The sequence below is a fragment of the Aulonocara sp. 'chitande type north' Nkhata Bay genome, linkage group LG10, assembly GCF_057382095.1.
Source record: "Aulonocara sp. 'chitande type north' Nkhata Bay isolate Kocher_YH1m ecotype deep benthic linkage group LG10, A_spYH_male_GT1.1, whole genome shotgun sequence".
In the NCBI taxonomy this organism is placed as follows: domain Eukaryota; kingdom Metazoa; phylum Chordata; class Actinopteri; order Cichliformes; family Cichlidae; genus Aulonocara; species Aulonocara sp. 'chitande type north' Nkhata Bay.
This window is the reverse complement of record NC_141353.1, coordinates 9,381,016-9,398,831: the sequence shown is the minus strand read 5'-3', so window position 1 is coordinate 9,398,831 and position 17,816 is coordinate 9,381,016. Positions and strand designations below refer to the sequence as shown.

Sequence of the window (17,816 nt, the reverse complement as noted above, 5' to 3'; positions counted from 1 at the left end):
CTGGTTACTCTGCAGCACTGATGATACACACGTAAACACTGCAGCCGTTCACACTCGCAGACACACAAACAGGCTGTGTGTAGCTCCGCCCCCGTGACCTCCCCCCAACCTCCATCACAGAGACACACTGTACAGTGTGGCCGGACAGTCGTCCCTCACACACGCTCACACACTCACAGGATGGCTGCTGACTCTCCTCCAACGCCCAGATCCTTCATCGCCCTCCTCTTCCTCCTGTCAGGTGAGAAGCACACACTCTGACATCAGCGTGACATCACAGCACAGGTCCTGACTCGTGGGTGTGACAGCGGCGCTCAGGTCTGTTTGTATGGCGTGAATGACGCCTCGTGGCTTCCTGTCTCTTTGTCTGTGTGAGCTCGTCTGTTCTCGTGGTCGTCTCCTGCTGGTCGACTGTTTCTCTTCTATGAAGGATTCAAAGTTTACCCAGCACAGAGCGCCGGTCAGCTACAGGAAGTCAGTACTGCGTGTTTCCTGTATTCTGCGTGTTTTTATTCGATGCTTATCGCTCTTCTTGGTTTTATGTCACATCACAGCATCTCGTGTGTTTACATGTGCAAACGTCATGTTTGTGTGTTTGTGCTGCAGGTGGACGGTTTTCGTCCGTTTCCTCTTTTAAAGTAATGGAAGGGGGCGTGGCCTCTCTGTCCTGTCAGTACTCCGTGCAGCGTTTCGGGCTCAGCCGGGTCTGCTGGGGTCGCGGCTGCGGGACCTTCTGGTGCAGCAACATCCTGGTGCAGACCGACGAGAACGGCGCCGTCACACAGGTGTGATTACATCACAGAGGTCAGATTACATCTCAGAGTCACAGAGGTCAGGCATAACGTTGAGAACTTGATTATCTGGGGTTACCTGGCGCTCCTGTAAGCTCCTCCCTGTTTATTCTTCTGTTGAATTCATGCTCCTCCCCCTGGTTGTATAACCCTGGTCCTGGCTGCAGGTGGAGGACCGCTACCAGCTGACGGGGGACATCATGGACGGGCAGATGGACCTGGACATCCTGAACGTGAGGCGGACAGACAGCGGGCCGTACTGCTGCAGGGTGGACATCAACGGGCTCTTCAACGACCAGAAGATGATCATGAACCTGAGAGTGGTCAAAGGTGAGCGACTGGTTTTATTTCTGAGGTTCTCCAGAGTTTGGTGATTCAATGTTTGTCCCTCTCAGCTCCGGTCTCGGCGCTCGTCCCCAGCTCTCCTCCTCCAACAACAACAGCGAGCACAACGACGGAGCTCACGACTGAACGAGTGACGGAGTCACCGACCTCCACAGGTGTGACGACAGGTGAGGTGAACTGTCTCTGTTAACTCTTCTCTGTGATAGACGTCCACTCCAGGTCTCTGGTCTCTGTCTCGTTTAGCCAACTGGAAAACTCTGCTGTCGTCTCAGCTGGACCTTCTGAGGAGAAACTCCACCCTGCTGCACGCTGACACCCTCACTGTGAGTAAGCACCACCCTCGCCATTACCTGCCATCTTAGGCCACGACGTGTTCGGGATTGTACAGCCACTAGCTCATAGCTTAGCTTAGCATGGAGGCTGGAAACAGGGCAAACAGGTGAGACCAAAGCGGAGCACGTTGGAGCAAACAAACACCAGGAGCTCGTGCGTACACCACAGTGTTGAGTCAGGGTGAGGACGTCCGTCCCACAGTTACCGCTGGGAACAAACTGGGTCATCAGCAGATCCCAGCTCAGCAGCATGAATGGATGAAACCTCACCGACCTTCTGGTTAGTGGCTGCCTGCTCTGCTGCCTGAGCTACAGCCCACTTTAAGAGTTCATGTCCTAAATTAACCGTTTCAGCCTCGGACCTTTGTTAGCCAGCTCCAAGCGAAACTGTCCGTGCTGCAGTCTGATGAATCCTCTCCACCTGCAGGTGGAGGACGCTCTGCCCTCCCTCTCCCTTCAGATCAACGTTCCCGTCCTCTCTCTCTCCGTCAGCGTGTTGATGGTCCTCGCCGCAGTGTTCCTCTTCCTGGCCTTCAGACGTACGTCCTCCATGTCTCTGCAGCACGTTTGCACACAGACACAAACATGAGGTTCATTTTTTGTTTTCTGCTGCAGGTGGAATCTACAGACGAGCCTTAAAGCCCGGCTGGTGAGTTCAGCACAGGAAGCAAACAGCACACTAACACGCTGATGTCACACAGCGACAGCCAATCACAGCCAGCCAGCTTACTCTCACACCTGAAACAAAGCACGCAGAAAGAAACACAGACCACCTCCACAACATGAATCAGAGTTATTGCTGCAGTGCTGAGGCTCGCTCTGGCAGTAACTCGGCTGTTTGTAACTCTGCAGCTTCTCCTCTGAAGAACCTCCTCACATCATCTACGAGATCCGCATGAGGAGGCCGGTGCAGGAGAACATCTACACTCTGGACTAACAGAGGAACCAGAGCGGCATTCGTGCAGGGAGGACGCTGGTGACGTTTCTGTTTACACTGTTATTAGAAACACTGTGATGAGCTCAGCACTGAGAGCGTGTTTAATGATTTTTGGTTCCTGGGTTATCTCTGCTCGTTGTTCATGTCTATTCTACTTTCTCTTTACATTTGTGACAGAAAAAATAAAGAGGCTGATGAATGTGAGATGTTGTGGTTAAATCTCAGTGGCCTCCATCTGTGATCTCAATAATAAAGCTGTATGTGTGGAAGCCTGAGAGCCAAATTAAAGTCTGTCTCAGTTCTTAGCTATTCTTTTTTTTATAAAAACAATAATCTGGGTGTCCCCAACCTCTAACAAAAACGTGGGTTAAAGCGAAAAAGTTACGGCCTCCCCGTCGGGGAATCACTGCACTAAACCCTTGTGCAGTACCTTTGTTTGTCCATGATCACAGCACTTTGGGCTGGTGGCGCTCTACACCATTGACGCACATGCATATTTCTCCACCTTGTGGCCAAAGACGGTATTACACCCGTGACTCCCCGTGGGATTGTTTACCTAAACGGCCCTAAACCGTCTCCCATTCATTCTCTATGGTAGTGCTAAACCACTACGGATGTAATATATTATTGGCCACTGTGGTCTCCCGGCGCTGTTTCGTCATTTTTAAAACTTTCCACCTCCAGAGAAGAAGTCAGACCTCAGCGCTGAGTGCTCATTAACCACAGGTAAGTAAGGTTACCTGAAATAAGAGTAAACCTGCAGCATAAATGTGCAGCTGTGTTTTGAAGGTTTATGACAGCTGGATTCATGTTTAGTTAAACAGTTTGTTGCTGTGTTCATCATGAATGAACGGCAGCTTTCATTACTCCGTGTGTGTAAATCAGCTGAGTGGGTTTCTGACAGAGTTATGTTGGCAACATTAAACGTGTGTGTGTTGTTTTCATGTTGATAATACACACACACACACACACACACACACACACACGGCTCCACCTCAAACCCAAACCTCTTTTTAAGCATTTCTGCAGCTGGGTAATATCCATTGATTATTTAAAATTACATTGTAAATTGCAACTAACAACAACAACCCGCTTCTACAGTAGCTAACATGTTCGTGGATGATGACGACCAATCAGACACCACGTCAGTTATGGAGGAGACAAGCAATGAAGCAGTTGAAGCTACTACAGTAAGTGTTCCGTGTTCTTCAAGTAAAACAGATGCATCAACCCAGACTGAGATAAGTAAGTCAGACGTAGCGGCACAGCAGCAGTCTGATGTGCACGTTCCAGTCTCAGCGGACCACACCTACACAAGCAGACAGGAGACTGAACTGGACAAACAAGTAGACGTGGATGATGGTAACTCCCAGGATTTGTTCTTGTCATTTGATGAATCTAGTGAACCAGTGAACTGAAGAAGCTTCTCGGATGAGAGGTGAAACGTCTTCAAGCAACTTAAAGAAGTCCAGACGCTTTTCTTTGCAAGCTGCTTTGACCTCCAGCTCTCGAGTCTCAGACTTCAAATACCGCACATACAAACACAAGACTTCTTCTAGTTTATGAGCCACAGTTAAAACAATTACACAAGCGGTGTATGAAGTGTGGCTCCCCAATTGTACAAGAAGAAATCAAAGAGCTTCAAAATGAAGGATCACAGTTGACTCTGGAGCTCAGTACGGATGGCAGTCTCAGCCTACTTTGAGTGGCACCAAAGGACAAGGAAACCTGCTTCTAACAGCATCAGTTTTTTCAGTGACATTCATTTTGCTAAATTTTGTAGTAACTTGAACCTAAGTGAAGACACATACACGTCATTGAGAAAGAGATTTGTGTTTCCTGTTATTGAGAAAATGTGGATAAAAGAGCAAAAGTAGTGAGTTAAAAGCCATGAAATCACAGGAAGAAGTTGTTGTCTGTGGAGATGGCAGGTGTGATTCTCCTGGACACTCAGCCTCTACAAACACCTACACCCTACCTGTCACCCAAGTTTCAAATTCTAATGCCATTGAAATCAAAGGATTTAAAGAAGCTCTAAAAACCAGAGAGGGAAATAAAGTGTCTCAACCATTTCCACTGACAGACATCCTCAAACTGTAAAAGAAACGATGGTCAGCAATCCTGAACAGCTTCACCAGTTTGATCCCTGGCATGTGGCTAAAGCAGTGTCCAAAAACTGTCAGCTGACTGTGAGAGAAAGGTTTGTGAAAGTCTGGGAGCTCGGATTCAATCCATCATCAGTGCGCATGTGTTTTCAATGTTGAGTGGTAGTATGATGCAAACAGTGTGTTAGTTGTGTTTCACTTCTGTAGCCTGTGTGCATCGCACTGCTAAATGTGTTGTGTGTTTAGAGTTTTGCTAAATGGGAGATTCAGACTTACAAATGGTGTCCTGACCAGATGAATAGTGTTTACGATTTTGGCAGATCCATTTGATGAAGGAGTTTTCATAGTTGACAGTCATACCCAGGGAGCGCTCCGATCCCTCCTGTTGAAGCTCGATCGATTAAAGACACGTGTGCACCTGTGAGGGAGCGGAGCCTCAGGCTGCAGGAGGAGGTGCAGGGAGAGTACGTCCTGGACTTTGGGGATTAAAGGATCGTCTTTCCTGTGTCTTCTGGAGACGATGACTGGTGAATGGACTGGTCTCTGTACTCTACTGCAGCACTCAGAGCACGTCATACACCCTGTGTGTGTTTAAAGTGTTTCATATTCACACTCAGGCGGACATTTACGCCTGGAGAAGGAAAGGCAGAAGATTATTGGACTGTGGAAATGATGCCACTATCAATTATAACAGCACGGCGAAACAAAACCGCTGTTTCCGCCCGGTTTCGAACCGGGGACCTTTCGCGTGTGAGGCGAACGTGATAACCACTACACTACGGAAACTGTGCAGCTTCCTCGTCGCACACAGACACCGATAGGCTGGGCCGTGGCCCGTTATCTGTGACCTGATGAGGGTTGCATTAACATAACTGTGTTTACACATCGCTGTGAGCAGGTTTCCGTAGTGTAGTGGTTATCACGTTCGCCTAACACGCGAAAGGTCCCCGGTTCGAAACCGGGCGGAAACACTAATGACTTTTTTTTTCTTTTCCTATCTTGAAGAAGAAGAAATGCTAGCTAACAGCAGAGCCGTTAGCCGTGTGCGTAGTTTGAACGAGGCACGCGCAATCAAAGTGTGCACGCGCAATCAACCCAAAACGTTTCAGTGGGACAGACGTGTCACATGTTCCAGGGAACGTATCGCCACTGGTGTTTCTTACTGCTGCTTTCACTTCCGTTTACGTGAGTCAGTACACGTTAAACAACTACTCACGAGGTAGTGGTCCACGCGGACCAGTTAATGATGCGAAACGTGTGTATGAATAAAAGCAAACGCCTGTTTCCGCCCGGTTTCGAACCGGGGACCTTTCGCGTGTGAGGCGAACGTGATAACCACTACACTACGGAAACCTCTGCAAGGCTGCTCACGGTGTGCATAGAGGAGCCCGGGCACATGCCTGTCTGCAGCTTGGAGCTGCTTTACGAAATATGATTGTAGTACAGCTGCTCTGCGTGTGCACAGGGACTGACTCACACACAAAGATCACAGCGAAACCAGAGGCTGGAATCCCTGCACCAACATTAAACATCTTCATCAACTGAACTGTTTGTGCCCATCAGAATCACTGTCATGACAGATGTGTGGCACTGCAGGAGCGCAGGCCTCATAAGCCCACAGGTTTGCTCACGAGGACTGCATGGAGGATTCTGTGTACTGTAATTCATTATTATCAGGAAGTCCTAAAAACTCCCTGAAAAGCCTTCAGCTGATCCAAAATGCTGCAGCAAGAGTCCTGACAGGGACTAGAAAGAGAGAGCAGATTTCTCCTGTTTTGGCTTCCTGTTAAATCCAGAATTCAAAATCCTGCTCCTCACATACAAGGTCTTAAATAATCAGGTCCCATCTTATCTTAATGACCTTGTAGTACCATATCACCCTATTAGAGCACTTCGCTCTCGCTCTGCAGGCCTACTTGTTGTTCCTAGAGTATTTAAAAGTAGAATGGGAGGCAGAGCCTTCAGTTTTCAGGCCCCTCTTCTGTGGAACCAGCTTCCAGTTTGGATTCAGGAGACAGACACTATCTCTACTTTTAAGATTAGGCTTCAAACTTTCCTTTTTGCTAAAGCATATAGTTAGGGCTGGACCAGGTGACCCTGAATCCTCCCTTAGTTATGCTGCAATAGACGTAGGCTGCTGGGGATTCCCATGATGCATTGAGTTTTTCTTTACTCACTATGTATTAACAGACCTCTCTGCACTGAATCATATCTGTTATTAACCTCTGTCTCTCTTCCACAGCACGTCTGTATCCTGTCTTCCTTCTCTCATCCCAACTGGTCGCAGCAGATAGCCCCGCCCCTCCAGGTTTCTTCCTGTTAAAAGGGAGTTTTTCCTTCCCACTGTCACCAAAGTGCGTGTTCATAGGGGGTCATATGATTGTTGGGCTTTTCTCTGTATGTATTATTGTAGGAGCTACTGTACAATATAAAGCGCCTTGTGGCGACTGTTGTTGTGCTTTGGTGCTGTGTAAATAAAATAAAATCGAATTGAATTCAGTGTCGATTTTTCCTTCATGATGTAGAAAGCTCGGGTTGTGTTTGGTTTGTGGACTTGCCTCGTTTCTGGCCGAGTGTGTTCTTTGGGAAACATATTTTCTGTGTCACCGTGTTAGACCTCCTTCTCTGCTCTCCATCTTCACGGGTGGAGCAGTGAGCACTGGTTCCTTATCTCTCTGTTAGAGGGACCACGGGACTCGTCCCATCACTTGGGATATTTGCATCCATGTTTCACTGTAAGCTGATATTACAGTTCTCTTTTAATTACAGAAATATGTCAGTATTTGTGCTATAATATATGTTATGTTGCCACCATTATACATTTCTAACTTTCCCCTGCCTTATCCTGTATCAGTTTGTTACGTACTAGCTTACTTTACAGCTAACAGCTAAATAATTAGCACTAAGGACATACACATAAACATCCAAACAACATGATTTACTTTTACTCCTGCAGATGAAAGTGAAAGCAGGACTCTGAACTTCATGTGTCTGCAGTGCAGATACTTTCTCTCACACACACACACACACACACACACACACACACACTCCAGTCTGACCTGCTATCCCAGTCCTTGCTGTTACATCACAAACAGCAGGAAGTTCCTTATATGGGCGTCAGGATGTCCGCTGCAGCAGCAGGAAGCGCCATTTTTGGCCTTCAGCAGCACCGGGATTTTCCTGCAGGGTGCTGCGGTCACAGTCCGATCACACACACACACACACACACACACACACACACACACAGGGAGGATTTAATGGCAGCGTTCAGTGAAGCTGTCACTGTTTAAGCTTCTGATTCGACCTTTGAACTCTGACCTTTGTCGGATCCACTCAGACTGACAGGAGCTACAAACCTGAGTGAGAATCCCTCGAACAGTGACTTCAGGTTTTGCCTCAGAAACGTTTACGCCGCACGTAACTGAGGGTTTCTGACTTTTGTCTCATGTCACATGACCTCCATCAGCTGATGTGACACACACACACACACACACACACACACACACCTCCTACAAATTAAAAGCACCAGCAGGGTTCAGACTTTTATTGTTGAAGCTCTTTGAGAGGAAACAGGTGGAGTAGAAAATGTAAACATACAGGCCTACTCAGTAGGCGGAGCACGTGAACACATGTTCACCAACATGCGTGTAAACAATATGTACAAACTACGGGATTCATATTTACACCACGAGGCGACCTTTGACCCTGCACGGTAAACATTTCTGCAGTCCGATGCTGTCAGTCTGAGGTCAAAGGTCAACACATGCTGGAGCTGTGGGGGGAGGGCAGCTCTGCCTGGGGGCTCGCCATCGGTGAGGAGCAGGAGGGGGAGTAGAGGTGGGGGGACGGCGAGGAGCTGTAGATGTGTGACAACGAGGAGGAGGAGGTGAAGCAGGGGGAGGAGCTGTGTGCGGGGGAGGAGTATGTGGGGGGTGTGGTGATGGTGGCGGTGGAGGCAGAGTTACTGTTGTTTTTGCGCTCGCGCTGCCTCTGGTGGATCTTGGCGTGCCTCTTGCGCTCATCGCTGCGGGCGAACTTACGTCCGCACTCAGCGCAAGCAAACGGCTTCTCGCCGGTGTGAGTGCGGATGTGCGTGGTCAGGTGGTCGCTGCGGCTGAAGCTGCGCATGCAGATGCGGCACTGGAACGGCTTCTGACCCGTGTGCACGCGCACGTGGCGCGTCACCTCGTCGGAGCGGGAGAAGCGGCGGTCGCAGCCTTCAGCGGGGCAGGCGTATGGCCGCTCGTGAGGCGGCGTTTTGCACTGGCGGCCAGCGGCAAACTTCCTGGGTCTGCCAGATTTGGTGAGCTGCGCGTTGTAGGCGGGGCCAGGAGGCTGGATCTGGATCTGCGAGGAGAAGGCTTTGATGGTGGAGAGTGGCGTGAGCGGTGGCGGCTTCTGATCCACGTTTACGCCGGGCTCGGCATCCGACTGCTGCGGCAGAAGGTAGTCTGGCAACATCGTCACCAGCGAGGACGGCTGCAGGCCGAGACGGGACGCAGCAGCGGCGGTGTAGGCGGGAGGCGGACCCTGCTGCGGCGAGAAGGCCAGAGGGGCTGGCTGACAGTCTGTGGCCGGGAGGAGCGGCTCGGCGCCGGCTGAGGTGTAGGTCGGTATCGCCGAGAAGACCGAGGTGATTTCAGCAGAGCCGCAGGTCACCTGGATGGAACTGATGGTCGAATGGGATGGCGATGATGATGTCACTGACGATGAAGACACAGGAAGGCTGGAGGCAGTGGGCGGAGCCGCCACGCCGACCAACAGGCTTAGGAGAGACTCCGCCCACAGATTATTGCCGCCACAGGTCGACACAGACGGCTCAAAGGAGAAGCGGCCGCTGTACGCCAGCGAGGGCAGGCGGGGCGTCAGTGGGAGGAGGCTCTGTAGGTCTGGGAGGTCCGAGAGGGAATCTGAGGGGAAGAAGGAGGCGCACGGGTGAGAACACGTCACAGCACACTTGGGAGTCTTATTTATTGGTTCATTAGGAAGCACCCTTTGACCTCCGTACGGTGGCCTGATTGGTCCATGAGCTCTGCCATGGTGCAGGGAAAGCGCACCTGTGGCTCACACAGCTGCAGGTGTGAGCCACAGGTGAGCACGAGCTCAGCTTTACTGACAAACATTTAAATCACAATAAAACACTCTCTCGTGCAACTTTGCAGTCTGTAATGCGAGCTGCAGCATGCGCGCGCACGCGTGCGACACAGATAAACGGGTGACCGGCTCCTCACCTCCGTACTCTCCGGATTCTCCGCTCAGCTGCCCGGCTCCCTCGGCCCCGGAGGCGGCCAGCAGCAGCATCTGCAAGTCCTCCAGCTTCGGGTATCCGTCCAGTGGAGACAGCGGCGGCGGTAGACCGGGTAGCGGCTCCGGCAGCAGAGCCCTTGTGGCCGCCATGTCCCTGCGGGGGGAGCTCCTCGGCTCCCGGAGCTCCTTCGCTGCTGAGCCCCGCGGAGAGGCGCTCCTTCCGGGCGGAAGCTGCCGCTCGCGGGACGCCAACGCTGGAGGTGAGACTCTACCGGAGGGTCACCGGCGCAGGTGAGGCCGCTGCGTCATCAGAGGATGTAAACAACATCAGCTGTTTGTTTCTGGCTGTCGCGAGCGCACAGCCTGAACTCGGTGCTGTCAGGTCCTCTCGGAGGATTCCCGCCTTTATAAAGACTCCTGCGTGACGTAGATTCCCAAATATGGCGGGTCGGAAGCCCATATTTGGTCCGAACGGGGCGCGTGCTCCCGCGGCCGTCCGCGGTCCCGGCGCCCCTTGTCCCGCGCTTTCAAGAGCGAACACGGTTCGGCCCGGTCCGGGGCTCGGCCTGGCCGCGTACCCGCCGGACCGAGCCCGAAACGCGGCGCGCGGCCAGACGCCATGGCCGGAAACCCCGGAGACACGTCACGGCTCCGCGCTGTGTTTGAGGGCTCGAGGTCACGTGGAGCGCATCCAGCCGCGTCATCACTTCCTCCTACCTTATTTGGGTGGTTTCCTGTGAGCGCGGCCCCGAGCCGCTCTCACCCGCGTGCACGGCCGGGAACAGCGTGAAAACAAACCGGCACGTGCGACAACAGCGCTCCATGTACGAGGAACGGACAGAACATTAGGAACAGCTCCGTATAGGGAAACGCAGCAGCTGCAGTTCCGCTGGCCGCCAGCAGGGCTCCAGCACACACCTGAGCTGTGTCCGAAGCACTTCCGGTCTCCGAGCTTACATTTATTTTTGTACAAACACAATACAACGTTCAGTAAAAACAACCACAGCCCTCACCTGCTGAGGCCCAAAGGCACACCAGCAGTCATTAGAGTCACAGTAGAAAAAACATCTCCACATCTGAGACTTCTAAGAGGAGCGTGGCAGGAGAACAAACCGTCCTACCGTAAGTAGTTCATGCACATTCCTGCTGTCACAGAGTAATTCCAGCACAAGTTTAAGTAGGTATGACGGTTTGCCACTTAACTTTGCCCATCAGTACAGAACAGCAGGCACAGGTGAGGATGAACTCGGGTGTCAAGGATGGGTGTTGATGATGTCACAGAGTGTTCACAGGGAGGCGTGGCTTCTCCAGGAGCAGGTCTGTCTTTAATAAACGGCCGGTGTTGCTGCTGCAGGTTTAAACTCACTGAACCTGAAAGTAATGAAATGTCAGCGAGCGCCACCGGGTCACCTGAGCATCATTGTTCCAGTCTGTGAAAGATGTCCGGTCACATTCACAGCTCCACATCCAGGTGAGGTCTAAGGGATGTTACCTGTGCAGCAGCAGCCTCTGATTGGTCTGTAAGCTTTGCCTCACTGTTACATTTAAGCTTTAATGACAGCACACAGGCTGAGAGAGGAGGAGCAGGAATAAACAAGTGGGTGTACAGGTAGAGTCACCACCTCAGTTACACAGCCTATGTTAGCAGTTCTGTTACCACTGCTCTCCCCAGGGCTGAGTGACGAGCACACCTGTGTGGGGTGGGGGACGAGTCTGCCGACAGGGACGAGGTGGAGCGGCTGAAGGCGTGGTGCAGGGACAGCAACCTGCTCCTTAACCGGGGGCGATTCTAGGATCAGAGCTTTGGGGGTGCTGAGCACCCAGAGAGCTGCCCAGCCAGGCAAGATAAACTTTACACATCACGATAAGACGTCTTCCCCATCTCTGTCAGTCCCTGCGTCCTTAAATGTTGTCCCGAGTTGTCTCTGAATGTCTCCTCGGTGCATTTAAACCCCTGCTCCTCCCTGTCCTCACCGTCTGTTGTCTTCGTCTCTGTTATCAGTCATCATAATTTTACCATCTCTGTGCAAGTCTGCAAATTTCTTTATTAAATCATAAGATTCTTAAATTCATCAAGTCTCTCTGTGCCTGGGTCCTCGTCACAAAACATGACATCACTGTTTTGCACATTTGAACACAATTTAATCCACATTTGTGAAAGAAAAGCAAAACACTTTTTTGAAAAGTCTGTAACAAAACCATCAAATCTGATCAAGGTTATTTAAATGCTGCAAAAGAAGAATGGATTGGAATAAAAATACATATGCTGACCTTCATTACTGGGAGAATAATGAATGATGCTCACAGTGAGTGAAAAGTAAACTGAGAGCATTTTTTGGACAGAGATTCACTTTTAATGTGTGTGTGTGTGTAATATAATACAGACACATAAAAACACTCCCGAAACAGAATAAATTATTACAAAATATTAATAAAAACTATAAAAATGGAGGCAACTTTGCCTGCCTGTGGTAGAATGTATACCATGCATGAAAAAATCTTTTATGAGTTTCATGCTTTCATAGTGGTGCTTGGGAGAGCTTGACCTTTTCTCAGGTGGTCCACACTGTAACAAGTGTGAGAATCACTGATAAGTGTGTGTGTGCTTTTGGAAAACATTTAAAGCTGCAGTACAGAATCTTTGAAACAAGCTTAAAACATTTGTAGAAACAGAGCATCTGCTTCTCTTTACAGCTTTACAGAGGTTTCAGTAAAGCTGTGGCTGAACCACATAAAAATATATCATTAATTTTACTCTCCCCGATCAATGATAATGTTATGTTGGGATGTTGTTAAAGAGGGTCAAAATGTTTCAGCCCAGTTTGTTTAGCAGATTCTGTTTAGCAGCTTTAATACAGGGAGGACACAACTTCCAGACTGTGAGTAAAATCAGGTTTTCCTCTTTGTCAGGTTAACAGTTTCTGCCTGTCACTGCTCCCTGTCTGTTAGCTTACCTGCTTCTTCCTCACCTCGTACTTTCTCCTCACGTTCCCTGTTTCCTCTCTCCCTCTTTGGACTGACAATCATACACAAATAGATTCAATTAGATGAAAAATTACATTAATATGAAAAAATACTATTAAGATCACTAATAAAAAGTCCTCTCAGTGTACTTTCAACCAAAAGCCAAATAACCAAACCACACGAACATCTAATAAAAGATAAACATTGAAACACTGATCCAACATTATTCCTGATTGATGGATCATTTGATTTTACACTTTTACCTGACGTGGCTCCTTTTTTGAAAAAACTTCCTCATATCCATTATGAACCTGGCTGTCTGTACACACACACACACACACACACACACACACACACACACACACACACACACACACACACACCAGGTCAGTTAGCATCCATTTCTAACAGGACAGTGGTAACAACAGCAGCTACGGACAATTATAAGTCTTAGATTTTAAACAGGCTGTAAACATTTCAATGGGAGCAACAGGACGGTCAGATGTGGCTGATTTTACAGAGCAGGACGGATTGTAGGGCAGCAAACATCGTCAGAAAACACGTTTTCAACACTGCAGGTTACCTGGTGTAATGTTTTTCCTACCAACTATATAAAGAGTAACTGAAGGTTAAATGCAGCTAACATGTCCTGTTTTAAGCCAGACACTCCCACCTCTGCTCCGCTGCGTCTCAGCCACCATCGCTCTGGCAGACAGAGCGCTAGAGCCAGAGCAGGGGGGAGCTGGAACAAACCACTTTGGGAGGCGGGGGGGTATCTATACTTTTGTTGTTAAAATGTCACGTCTCAAACAAGTAAAGTACTGTATGCTTTTTATATTTTTAGTAGTGTGTCACACAAACAGCAAATATTGTCAAAAAAAGTAAGAAATCTGTGGGGGTGCTTTGATTCACTTTGGGGCTGAAGCACCTCCAAAATGGGCTACAGTCGCCCCCGTCCTCAACACAACCACGACCAAGGAGACGGTCGTGGCTTTCAGGAAAAAAGTAACATTAAACCACTTTACATCAGTGACGATGGTGACGGACATGCAAGAGGACACGTCGTGGGGGTGAACACAGCAGACTTTATTTCCTGATGTCCTCCTTCTATTTTTCCTCAAACCTTTATTTAAACATCAGTACAATACAAAATGGATTTAAACAGTACCACAATAATGGTGTTGTATTTACAAAATGCATGTATGCATAGATAAACAAGTACAAGAACAGTATTCAGAAACATCAATATAAATATGTTAGGGGGAAACTGATCAAGCCAAAGAACAAAGTGACTGAAAGATCTTGATTTTTTCACAAACACCAATCGTTTTATAGCTTTGGGTTCGTGGAGTTCTTAACTGAGTTAAGATACTCTACAAGTTCAAAGGAGAATACATAAAAAGAGGGAGGTCTTCCTAAACATTTGGACTTGTGAATATGAAATTTAGCCATTAAAAGTAACAAGTTAACCAAAAATCTGTTATCAAAGTTGGATTGTTTTTGGTTTTTGTGCAGAATAAACAAAACATATTTCCAAAACAGTACAAATCCTTTAAATACATTTTCTGAGATAAAAACACAAACTCTGCCAGAAATCTTGCACAAGGTTACAAAACCAAAAAGATGTGCAGTAGATTCCTTGGTTTTACAAACGCTGCAGCTCGTATCAATGTCTAATCTGAATTTGCTTTGAAGATCATCTTTAGAAGAATAAATTCTGTGTATTCATTTATAAGAAATATCTTTCATTTTGTTGGTAATTAAAAACTGATTAGGGAGTCTCCAAACTTCGTTCCACATGATACCATCAGAAAAAAATGACACATGGTAGCGTGGTTATGGTACTCTGAAATAAAGCTCTGATCGATTTATTGTTGTCTTTAGGTTGCTTAGAAAAGCAAATCTTGCCAACAAAAGTTTGTATGTTTGTATGGGAGTGAAGTGATATTAGGTTGATTCTTAAACAGCATACAAACCCCTGATGGTATCAGGCCAAATACTTTTGTATAATCATGACGACTTATAGCTAAACTGAAATGTAAACAAAATTCTTCACAGGAGCAAAGCTGGTTGACTAAAACAATGTTATTCCCAAACCAACTATCTAAGAAGAGAGATCTTCTTTTAAATAAAAGTTCCTTGTTATTCCAGACATAATAACTGTGTGGACTAAAGTTATGCTTGTAAACAAGAGTCCGTGCTAAAAAAGCTCGACGATGAACAGCAGAGATTTTTAAAGGGATTTTATCAAAATTACAAGTAAGGAAAAATTCACCTAACTTCAAATTTCAAAATTCAAATTTTATTTGTCACGTACACAGTCATACACAGTACGATATGTAGTGAAATGCTTGGACAACTGCTCGTGACCTAAAGAAAACAAAAAAGGAAAAGGCTATGAATAAGATAGGAAATAAATATGAAAAATTAAAAAGGGTAAATTTAACTAGGAAGGAATAAAATATAAATTAAGGTTAAAAATGAAATAACTGTACAACACAAATTAGAATGAAGGGTAAATTTAACTGGGAAGAATAAGATAAAATATATAAATTAAAGTTGAAAATAAAATAACTGTACAACAAAATACACAATATAGAACTATATAAGAATGTATGAAGAAATATAAATATAAATAAATATATACACAATAACAGCAGCTGTACAAGTATTAACCGGAAATGAAGAATATAGTGACCAGTGTTGTGCAAAACCAAAGTCCAGAAAGTCCAGTGTGTGTAAGAACCGTATGTGTGGGTCAGTACTGTGTGGTGGTGTGATTGCATGAACTTAACTTAGCATGAACACAGGTATAGTTTTCCAAATGGAAGATAATTCGATTCTTTAACCAATTTATTTTGAATGTGTTATTTAAAGTGTTTAAATTAACACATTAAGCGTTGACAGAGTTCATAAGAACTGTTTTTAATGCCGTGTCCTATTTTTCCAGATAAAGTTGAAAAGTAACTTATCAACCTCGTTTATGAGTTTTTTATCAAGGTGCAACCTTCTGCTTCAGTTATTCATACTCTGCCTTTTAACGACAGATCTCTAAAGAGCCACTGATTGAATCTGTGTTTGAGTTTCTCTAGAATAGGAAATGTTGACCTGATGTTCTTCTACAGAGCTGAGACTGGTCAGGGGATCATCAGCTGATCTTTACTCTGGATGGACGGCAGCGCGGTGTGAGGAGGACTCGTCACGGCGCTGCTGCTGTCAGGCACAGAGACTGGCCCATCACGACTCACTCTCATGTCATCAGTCCATAAAACCTTAGAAAAACCAGTCTTGAGATATTTCTTGGCCCAGTCTTGACGTTTCAGCTTGTGTGTCTTGTTCAGTGGTGGTCGTCTTTCAGCCTTTTTTACCTTGGCCATGTCTCTGAGTCAAATCAAATCACTTTTATTGTCACATCACATGTGCAGGTACATTGGTACAGCACATGTGAGTGAAATTCTTGTGTGCGAGCTTCACAAGCAACAGAGTTGTGCAAAATACAAGAATGGCTACATCTGAAACTAATAAATATATGTACAATATATAATAGTATATGCATTTCTGGATGTGTATACTAAATGTTTTTCTACGTGTGTGTGTGTGTGTGTGTGTGTGTGTGTGTGTGTGTGTGTGTGTGTGTGTGTGTGTGTGTGTGTATACACATATTTTACAAATTAAATAGAGTAAACAATAAATAAAATATATAAAATATACAGAGTTGAATATGTGCAAAACAGTGGCATTACTGTACAGTATGGAGTGCATAATGTTGAAGTTCCAGTAGTGAAGCTGAGGTGTCTATGACGTGTTCAGCAGTCTGATGGCCTGGTGGAAGAAGCTGTCTCTCAGTCTGCTGGTACGGGACCGGATGCTGCAGAACCTCCTTCCTGATGGAAGCAGTCTGAACAGTTTATGGCTGGGGTGACTGGAGTCCTTGATGATCCTCCCCACTTTCCTCAGGCACCGCTTCCTGTAGATGTCTTGGAGGGAGGGAAGCTCACCTCCAATTATCCGTTCAGAGCACCGCACTACTCGCTGGAGAGCTTTGCAGTTGTAGGCGGTGCTGTTGCCATACCAGGTGGTGATGCATCCAGTGAGGATGCTCTCAATGGCACAGTGATAGAAGGTCCTGAGGATGCGGGGGCTCATGCCGAATCTTTTCAGTCTCCTGAGAAAGAAGAGGCGCTGCTGCGCCTTCTTCACTGTTTTGTTTGTGTGTACTGACCACGTAAGATCCTCAGCCAGATGTACTCCAAGGAACCGGAAGCTGCTCACTCTCTCCACAGCAGCGCCGTTGATGGTGACGGGGGTGTGTACTTCTCTGCACCTCCGGAAGTCCACTATCAACTCCTTTGTCTTTGCGACGTTGAGGGTGAGATGGTTGTCTTGACACCAGTGGGTCAGGGCGCTGACCTCCTCCCTGTAAGCCGTCTCATCACCGTTGGTGATAAGACCCACCACTGTAGTGTCGTCCGCAAACTTCACAATGATGTTGGAGCTGTTAGTGGCTGTGCAGTCGTAGGTGTAGAGTGAGTACAGGAGAGGGCTCAGTACACCCCTGTGGAGCACCAGTGTTCAGTGTGATGGGGGATGAGGTGATGCTGCCCAGTCTGACCACCTGGCGTCTGTCAGACAGGAAGCTAAGGATCCAGCTGCAGAGGGAGCTGCTCAGTCCTAGATCCTGCAGTTTCCTGTCCAGCTTCGAGGGAACGATGGTATTGAATGCTGAGCTGTAATCTACAAACAGCATCCTCACATACGTGTCTCTCTTCTCCAGGTGTGACAGGGCAGTGTGTAGTGTCAGGGCTATGGCATCATCAGTGGACCTGTTGTGGCGGTATGCAAACTGTAGAGGGTCCAGTGAGTCGGGTAGTGCAGAGCGGATGAAGTCCCTGACCAGCTTCTCGAAGCATTTGCTTACGATGGGGGTCAGGGCTACAGGTCGCCAGTCGTTCAATGAGGAGATGGTGGAGGATTTGGGTACAGGGACGATGGTGGCCATTTTGAAGCAGGCTGGGACTACAGACAGAGAGAGGGAAAGGTTGAAGATGTGTGTGAACACTCCAGCCAGCTGAGCCGCGCATGACTTGAGGACGCG

At 47.6% G+C, this 17,816-nt stretch overlaps 2 protein-coding genes and 3 non-coding genes across 7 annotated transcripts; 2 read left to right on the top strand and 3 right to left on the bottom strand.

Annotated features, from left to right (window-relative positions):
* The first annotated feature begins 96 nt into the window (after positions 1-96).
* On the top strand, positions 97-2,609 carry timd4 (T cell immunoglobulin and mucin domain containing 4). Of its 3 annotated transcripts, none has more exons than XM_086308107.1 (8): positions 97-241; positions 607-785; positions 959-1,121; positions 1,187-1,303; positions 1,380-1,459; positions 1,896-2,007; positions 2,084-2,117; positions 2,321-2,609. In XM_086308107.1, exons 1-8 carry the CDS (start codon positions 181-183, stop codon positions 2,403-2,405), a joined length of 831 nt encoding a protein of 276 aa, XP_086164233.1. In that variant the 5' UTR covers positions 97-180; the 3' UTR covers positions 2,406-2,609. The 3 variants fall into 3 exon arrangements, with proteins under 3 accessions (XP_086164233.1, XP_086164231.1, XP_086164232.1); XM_086308105.1 differs by having other exon boundaries at positions 122-241; positions 1,187-1,291; XM_086308106.1 differs by having other exon boundaries at positions 142-474.
* A 2,614-nt stretch (positions 2,610-5,223) lies between these two features.
* Positions 5,224-5,296, bottom strand: trnav-cac (transfer RNA valine (anticodon CAC)). The gene has a single exon. It is a non-coding gene; the product is annotated as a tRNA-Val (tRNA).
* Positions 5,297-5,408: 112 nt separating this feature from the next.
* On the top strand, positions 5,409-5,481 carry trnav-aac (transfer RNA valine (anticodon AAC)). The gene has a single exon. It is a non-coding gene; the product is annotated as a tRNA-Val (tRNA).
* A 309-nt stretch (positions 5,482-5,790) lies between these two features.
* Positions 5,791-5,863, bottom strand: trnav-cac (transfer RNA valine (anticodon CAC)). The gene has a single exon. It is a non-coding gene; the product is annotated as a tRNA-Val (tRNA).
* A 2,176-nt stretch (positions 5,864-8,039) lies between these two features.
* LOC147320210 (early growth response protein 1-B-like) lies at positions 8,040-10,378 on the bottom strand. Its single transcript, XM_086308071.1, has 2 exons — positions 9,742-10,378; positions 8,040-9,420 (listed from the first exon to the last, which is right to left on the bottom strand). The coding sequence occupies exons 1-2, from the start codon at positions 9,905-9,907 to the stop codon at positions 8,267-8,269; spliced, it is 1,320 nt and encodes a 439-aa protein (XP_086164197.1). The 5' UTR covers positions 9,908-10,378; the 3' UTR covers positions 8,040-8,266.
* Between the last annotated feature and the right edge of the window lie 7,438 nt (positions 10,379-17,816).